Source organism: Camelina sativa, chromosome 6 (genome assembly GCF_000633955.1).
Source record: "Camelina sativa cultivar DH55 chromosome 6, Cs, whole genome shotgun sequence".
In the NCBI taxonomy this organism is placed as follows: domain Eukaryota; kingdom Viridiplantae; phylum Streptophyta; class Magnoliopsida; order Brassicales; family Brassicaceae; genus Camelina; species Camelina sativa.
The window spans coordinates 11,690,361-11,699,041 of record NC_025690.1 but is presented as its reverse complement, the minus strand read 5'-3'; the positions used below and the strand labels follow the sequence as shown (position 1 = coordinate 11,699,041).

Sequence of the window (8,681 nt, the reverse complement as noted above, 5' to 3'; positions counted from 1 at the left end):
TCTATGTAGGTCTTCATGATTGTGACACGCGAATAAGCTTGCCACGGTCGGCCTAAATAAGTCTTGTACGATCGAATCACAGGCCTCAAATCAGAAGCCGCGATTATCCTTGAGCTATGGATGGTTATGCCTGTGTTCTGGAAAGGGTCACCCCGGCCTTGAGCGGTTATAATGTTGGCTTGACCATGGAGAGGGCGGCGTACGAGAATCATGCAGTTTTGAAACACAACAGCTGCGTTTCCAAAGATGAAGTCGATGGTGCCTGAGATGTAACACTCCCTAAAGAACTGACGTTGTGAGTGAATGTAGAGAGTGTCTTGGAATCCATGTATACCGACTCGGTAGAAAACAGAGAGGTCAGAGGATGATCGAACTGCTACAGCTTGGCCGCGTAATGGCCCTGCCGTGTTGATGAATGTCATGTCTTTTGCTACAAACCTTTGGCCTCCAAAGCCTTCAAAAAGAGTTGAAAAAGACTTATTAGTACCATTAGAAGTCGTAAGTCGGATTTAACTAAGGTTTTAAGATTAGAATTTGAACCGGCGGTTGCAGAGTTATAGGTGGTGTAGCCGTGCTGGACGCTTCGACCACCGGTGACGATTGTTTTTCTCTCACCGTCACCGACGAGCATGATGTTATGGTTATCGTTTCCAACATCGATGTTCTCTCTGTATACACCTTTCTTCACATATATGACAAATCTTGACTTGTATCTCCTTCTTGCTGCGAAGTTTATGGCAGCTTGTATTGACCCGAAATGGCCGGACCTGTCTAGTGATACCACTAGGTGTGGCCTCGATTTCGCTAAAGAGGCTGATACGATCAAACGTCTCTCGTGTCTTGAGACCCAGCTTGGGAAGTATTCTTTGTGGTTTGCTTCACAAACCAAACAGATTGGAATTAATTTGACTGTGTTAGATAAAGTCATGTTACATAATAACCTTATTTTTTTTTTTTTTTTAAATTACCGTCTAAGATGAAAAATCTAGGTGTCTTTTGCAGGAAAAAAACAAATGGTACATAATAACCTAAGATGTTAATTACTATTCATAATTAATCTGATCACGTGTGAACAAAGATTAGGATGAACGTAACACTTTTTAATACTTTTTGCCGAGAAAACTTATAAGCAGCAATAGATGATTTGTGGAGCAAATTGGTGTATTCGTAATTAAATGAGGAAAATCTAATTATCCAGTTGAAGTAAGTATGTAACTATAATATTTTTTTCTTTGACTAAAGTAATTATAATATTAATACAGTATAATAGAACGTACCAGTCGTATGATTATGTTGCTTCATGAGAACTCCATTGACGGCCAAGCAGTTTCCAATTAAATCTGACAAGTTCTTGTTGGAGATCGCCGGCATGACGAAATCTGAGACGTTAAGATCCTCGGATCCGGAACGGCATGTCTCGATGTTGGTCTGAGCCGTGCTGAGCCATGTTTGTGCGTCGAAGTCCGTACATTTGACATCATTTGAAGCCGCCGGGTTAAGTCCCTTGAGCGTTCGGTTCAGCTGAGCCACTGTGTTTTGGAAGACGTGTACGCAGTCTGACCAAGCGGCCTTCCTTTGGTTGTTGGTGCAGCTCGGTCCGAACTTTACGGTTTGACTGTGTGTAATCACGGCTTGGTCAAGTGCTATCTTGACAAGCATTCGTAAGAACTCGGACCGGAACCTTGGTGGTCGGTTGATGTTATTCTGTGAGCTCTTCCTGAAGTAGTAATTGCATGTCTCAGCGTGTGGAGTCTTGTTGCACCACCATGTCATGTCACCGGAGACAGAGCCGTTGTTGGTTGGAGCCGGTGGAGACACCGGTCCGGGAGATGTCGGTGAGGAAGTAGGGGAACTCGAGGTTGGGGTTGGGGATGGTGCGGTTTGTGGTGGTGGGGTAACATTATGATCCCACGGAGGAGGAGCATCAGTTCCACCGGTGAAGCCACTGTGGTGTACGGCGGAGGAGAACGGTAGAAGAAGAAATGAAGCCAAGAGGCAAATGTGAAAGATGCCTCTACGCATTTTTTGAAGTTCTTGGCTATCAGTTTGTATGGGGAATTGGGAAATGTCATGGTGTGATGTCTTAACTAATTAAAGGGATTTTAGTTTCGTATATTAAATTATTTTAATGAGGAATTATTCTTATTATTGAGTTTGTGTGTATGTACTTTGCAAGTGATTGTTATTGAGGGGAGAACATGATGATGTGTGTTGTCTTTGCTTGGGATTGTATTCATATGTATCATGACTCATATTCTTATTTTGCAACATATGATTATAAAATCATATAATATGAAACACCTATATGTCTATAATTGATTCCATTACATAATTATAAAAAATAGTTAGAAAAAATGTCAAATTGAAAAAAGAGGAGGAAACGTGACTTAAAAGGAAGAAGAAGGAGAAGTGTTTTTCCAATGTTAAAGTAACCTTTCCATGTGCTTTTAGCTCAGTTTCTACTCCTGTAGTTTCAAGCATACGCAAACTCTTACAATAATCTTTGTTTATGTTACTAAAATGATTATATATTACTACATAATTTTATATTTGTATTAAATATCTCCGGTGATTATGTGACTTTTTCGAGTTTGCTTTTTATGTTGACGATTCTGACGTTGTCACCAGCTAGTGTCTTCGTGACCCACCCCTAGTGTCTGGTTTTTCTCATGGCGTCGTGACCTCCTAGTGTATCTTCCTTAGGGAAGATGTTCACATAATATAAGCCTTGGAATATTCACTGATCCGGACCGGACCGAACCGAACCAAATACTATTGTTTGCATGGCCTTGTTGAAAACTAAAACTTTTCTTGAATATAATTCTACGTTACCATTTAAAATACTCGATATGAGTTGCTGTGAATCAAACGGCCTAGCGAAACTATCATAATGTTACAAACTTACAATGATGTTTGTATACGTTAAAGAATTACAACAATGTAAAATTTTATTGATAACTTTTTTGGAATAAATATGAAAAACTACCATCCTCCATCAGGCCGAAGAAGTGTTTTCAGCTGAAACAGAGGAATCGTCCAAATACTCAGAACGAAGTTGCATAAGTAGTCGACCAAGATAGTTGAGCCCTTCCCCTTCTCGGCCACCTCCCCAAAATAGATCGTGCGGGGAAGACTCCACAAGAACCGATCCAGCAGTTGAGAGCAGCATTGATTTCAAGTGAGGATAAGTCGAGAACTTGCATTTTAGAGCCATGTACATTACTTCTATCTTCACATCTTCCCAGTCACTCCGAACCTAAAACAATCATTACAAAGATCAACGAAAGAGTGAAAACTGCTTTGATGCTCGAAACTGGACAACTGAACTTTTTATTCATACCAGTTCAGGTTTCTGTCTCAGTGTTGATCTGCCTATCAGAGCTGCCTCCTCCGGACTTCTAGCTGTTCTAATTTTCTCAACGCAGTCATGTGCCATCGGATTTTCGACCCCAACAAACTTGTTTGCCTTCAGGTTTTTGGAAATGGAAGAGATTATGTTATTATGAAAGAGCCAGATATCATTTTACATGGACAGTTGTGTGGTACCTGATAGTAATGCTCAACACTGGGCCAGGTCATGTAATCATCATTCTCCTCCCCACAGGGCATTCGTATTGGATGCGGAGAAAAGTTTGAGAAACTTCCATAAAGGTCCCATGTTTTGTAGAAGAATATGATACTAGATTCAAAGGGGTTAACACTGGGGTCAATCTCAACAGTTGCGTCCTCTGATGGGATAACAGGTATAAGGTCTGGTATGGGTTGAAGAAACCCGGTGACAAGCATGTCGGGGCCAACCTGTAGTTTTCAAGGATTTAGATTAACCAATGGTACTAAGAGGCTAGATTGGTTAATGTTAAGTCAAGAAGTGTAAATATTAGTATATTACCTGCTCGTAGCAAACATCCATTAGATTCAATGCTTGTGTCATCTCTACCATCCCAAGTTCACCAACAGGAGAAGGCGCATTTCTCCCACCAATTATTTTTGGGGCAACGAAAGCAACAACCTGAAAAACGAATTACATTGATGGAATAACACCTTCATAAGTAGCAAGCTATAAATACAAAGCTCACAGGTCCAAGATGAGCTTTGGCCAGACAAAAGCATAAGATGACTACAAAATAAGTGTGGAAATAGTAAAAATGGGTACCTTGTGGATGACGCTGGATGATATAGCAGATGCAGCTAATGTTCCACCACACTCCCATAGAATCGAGAGATATCCACGAAGATGGAAATATTCCATAACTTCTCTTGGATTCAACATGTCAAACTCCACAACTTCAACACCTTTGGACGCAAGAAATTTCTGGAAACTCTTTCTCGCACCTCTTTGTGTAACAATTATGGTAGGCACTTCTGAGACATCCCAGAGATGGGCTTTCTCAGGAAGATCAAGACTCTGAGTCATCACAATTCGCGTAGGGGTGTGACCTTGTCCATGTCTTGCAGTCAATCGAGGATCTGCAGTTAAAAAATTGTACAACTCTGTTGTTCTTATTTCAGTTTTAGGCATCCATAAAGATTCAAGATTTGAGGTAAAAAAAATATCTACCATCTTGGCGTACAGTGTTTCCTCCAACTATCACAGCATCACTTCTTCCTCGCAACTCAAACACTCGGGTTCTAGAGAGTTTACTACTTATCCATGCTGCATGTCCACTACTTGCTGCAATCTTACCTGTCAATAAACCAAAAAAAACTTTAAGCTCCCTCCAACTTCCATCTATTCTAGTACTAACATATAAAATGCAGGTTGATATAATTACCATCAAGAGTCATGGCATACTTAAGAACAGAGAACGGAACGCGAGAACAAGCTCTATGTATCAAAGGAGCATTCACAAGAAGACACGATTTCCGAGCATCCTGTAAGAACTTGCACATTTAGTTACCAAAATAAAAACAATTCACTTCAAATCGAAGAGTAAAAAGATATAGATTATTACCTCAAGAACTTTACTCTCAAAGTCCTCTCCAAGAACATTCACTTCAATCCCTTGGCTCTTTAGTTCACGAATCGCAGAGCCTCTTAGATGTTGTAGAGGATGCCTTATTCCAACAACAACTCGTTCAATTCCTGCCTAATCTACACAATGCATTTCTTCGACTCAAACACAATTTTATCAAATTGTTCATCATTTTATCACAGATCATTGGATTTTATACTCAGAAGCCAAAACCTGAACAAGAGCAGATACAGCAGCATGGTCGCCGTGACAATCACCAGGCTCCATGTTTAAATAAGCCGTGGAGCCTCTACAAAACTCTCCAGCAGCTTCAACAGCCAACGCTTCTGCTGGTTTAGTGCCTTGAGCGTAGAGATATCCTTCTCCAGCGACTTTACCAGAGGAAGTAGCGATCACACAACCGAAATTAGGGTGAGGTGAAGTAAGTCCAGCTGACATTTCAGCCAAATCAACAGTGCGTCGGATAAAGGCGGCGTCTTTCGCATGGTGATTACGGCCATTGTCGCCGTTAGCTAGAGTGGCTCTGCAGATCAAGGGAGACGAGCTGATTCGTAATGAAAGAGCCATAATTGGAATCAATTGGCCTAATCTGTGAAAAGAAGAGAAGGGTTTAAAGATATGCAATGTCCCAAATGTCAAAATCGTGTACTTACTCAGAGCTAAACAAAATCAAATCTTTCGTCTTGTTCAACAAACGGTAAGTAAAACCCAGAAACAAAAGATCAAAACTTTACTCGTGTTCTCTGAATTAAAACAGAAACCCGTATAAACCCTATTCTCGAAATCTATCAATGTCGCTGACCTGAGAAAAAAGGGTATAAGAAACTGAAGAGATCGAAGTCGGCGAAGAGTGAGAGAGAGCGAGATCCTCAAAGCATTAAGAGTGACATCAATCCAAATGCAGAGACTGATTCACACGAAATCACATTAGAAAATCCATTTCCTCATCTCCATAACTAAGAAAATTCAAAACAAGTGAGAAGGGGACGAAGAGTGGGTTGAGAGGCTTGAGAGAGAGAGAGAAGAAAAGCTGAAGCAGAGAGGTGTAGTCACTTGGGCTCACGACACATAAGGAAGAAGCCCACTTAGGCCCAATATCCAGAATTCTGTTCATTACACTATCTCCGTGAGTGATCTAAGAGGAGAGATCGACGATGAGAGATGCGAATCGATTACGTTGGATCGAAGGTTAGGGATAAGATGCGTGAGAGAGAGTTTGGATTTGTTAATCTCGGTCTACACACATTCAGTTGAGCTTATTTTCGGCTTATAAGAATATCATAAAACCATAAGCAACATATGAAGTCCTATTTAGGCTTTGAAAATGGTGGAGACGTTGCACTTATAATTTGTTAACGACACTCACGCTAGCATCAGCATGGATCTTTTTATTATAATGCATTACTATTTTGAGTTTTATTTTGAATAATAATAAATTTAACGACAATGATAAAGGTAGGGGTACTCATTAAGGCCATGAGACCACAATTATTCCTATATAACATATTTCTCAGGCATTGGTCTTATATATGCAGTAGCACTTCATGTCTCCTTTTGCGCTTACTTTCTCGCAAAGACCGACTGATCCTTTCCACGTTTTGATACACATTGCATTACATTTCTCGAGAGAGCATGCCAATTTTTTTATTTGAATATGTTGTGTCATTTGGTGACGCTCCTATTACTGTAACATATAAAACATAAAATCTCAATATTATTTTTTTATAAATCAAATATATTATCTTTGCTTGAGTGATTATGTTTAAAAAAATGTATACTAGCTAGTTAGATTATAAGTTTTAAAATGGCAATGCATGAAGTGGTGAGTATGCTTTTATACTAGTTATATATTTTCGCATATAGTTGATGTAAGATTTTCATACACTCTCTTTCGAGATAATAGCACTTTTAGCTATTAATATGGAAAAAACCCGTCAACCCTCTCTCCCTAACACGAATACCATATTGAAGTGATTTTACTATTATATAAAGGACATAAGCCAATTTATTTATTGTCAACAATTTTGAGTTGAAAATCCATATTCCTAACATAATATCATAGTTCGAAGACAAGTTTCCCTTTAATCAGCTAACACATAAAAAAGTATTAGTCACCTCGCTTATTACTGAAAAAACTGAAATTTCTTTAGTTTTGGTAACGATTTGACAGAAAAGAAGCAAATCAGTATCATAAAATTTTATACTAAAAATAATAATTTTGATACATATTTTATATGAGATAATTTAATTGATAATTTTGATACATATTATATATGAGATAATTTAATTGATATTTTAAACAAATAATATGATAATCATAATCAGTTTCTTTTATAATGATTATATATAATAAAATTATTCTGAATGTTTATACAAACCTTGCACAAGAAGGATGTAGATAGTTAGTACGGTTAAGAAGACTTGAAAAAGTTTCTTCATCTTCGACACTATAAATGAATCGGAATTGTTTAAAATTTTACAAAGAACATGCTACTTATATATATATATGTAGTTACATCTATTCAACAATCATGGATATCTAATTCAACCAAATTTAATTAAATTTAATTTAAAGAGATCTTGTTTCAAATAATCCAGATTTTATTCTGATTTAAACATACAAGCAAAAAAAAACAAAAAAAGTGCAGAAATATCTTTAAAATGTAAAATATTACATATGATGCTATATTGATATTATTGTATTAAAGAGAGCAATAAATGCCAATTAGAGAAAAATAGTCAATTTATTTATGGGGAAACTGTGATTTCCAAAACAAACAAATCCCTAGTCCCCATGTCATCAGCGAGTATTCCACCACCTCTTTTGTATGCAATGACAAAGCCACTTAATCATTCCCGATATAAAATAGTTATGTTGTTTTAAATTAATCCAGATTTTTTCACATATATATACTAATTGGGAAAATTTTAAAAAATAAATAACTTTTTTTTGAATAAACAAAAAAGAAATATCTTTAAAATGTAAAATATTACATATGATGCTATATTGATAATATTGTATTAAAGAGAGCATAAATATCCAATTAGAGAAAAATAGTCAATTTATTTATGCGGAAACTGTGATTTCCAAAACAAACAAATGCATTAATTTTTTTAGTTATTATATTCAAAAGATTTGGATAAGATTAAAATTTATTATTCTTCTATCATCTTTGTTGGATTTTATGTTTTAGTTATTTTGAATTATCATACATATACATATAATTAATAAAAATATTTAAATTTCTGCATATATTGTTATTCATCTTTCGGGTCACTAGGTCAACCGGTCGGACCGGTTGAATCACAGGTCAATTAGTTTATTGGTTTGTTTACATTTTATAAATATAACATCTACTTTTCTATAATTATATGAACAAACATACATAATGAAGTACTAAACAAATAAAATTAAACTTTAAATGATTAGATAAAATAACTAAGTGATTTTTCTGTAAATAACAACATTTAATTTTAATTTGGTTTGAGTTTGAAGTATGATAAAAAATAAAATATTTTAATTTGATACTGATATGTTGGTCCGACCTGCCGGTTCAACCACCGGTTCACGAGTTTTTAGCGAGTTTTTCCGGTTTTTTGTGGGTTTTTAGTTGTCCGGTTTTTAGAAGTAACCCGGACGGGAATGTCTACCAGGTCGCGGTTGGACCGGTCCAGGTTTTAAAACACTGCAAAATAGATGAGCGAAAC

At 37.0% G+C, this 8,681-nt stretch overlaps 1 protein-coding gene and 1 long non-coding RNA gene across 2 annotated transcripts; both read right to left on the bottom strand.

The window, feature by feature from the left end:
- LOC104790948 (riboflavin biosynthesis protein PYRR, chloroplastic-like) lies at positions 2,853-5,972 on the bottom strand. Its single transcript, XM_010516743.2, has 10 exons — positions 5,776-5,972; positions 5,187-5,562; positions 4,953-5,087; positions 4,773-4,872; positions 4,559-4,684; positions 4,154-4,467; positions 3,890-4,009; positions 3,547-3,798; positions 3,341-3,466; positions 2,853-3,256 (listed from the first exon to the last, which is right to left on the bottom strand). The coding sequence occupies exons 2-10, from the start codon at positions 5,538-5,540 to the stop codon at positions 2,996-2,998; spliced, it is 1,788 nt and encodes a 595-aa protein (XP_010515045.1). The 5' UTR covers positions 5,541-5,562; positions 5,776-5,972; the 3' UTR covers positions 2,853-2,995.
- LOC109133426 lies at positions 6,342-7,432 on the bottom strand. The gene is made up of 2 exons (XR_002038528.1): positions 7,352-7,432; positions 6,342-6,657 (listed from the first exon to the last, which is right to left on the bottom strand). It is a non-coding gene; the product is annotated as an uncharacterized LOC109133426 (long non-coding RNA).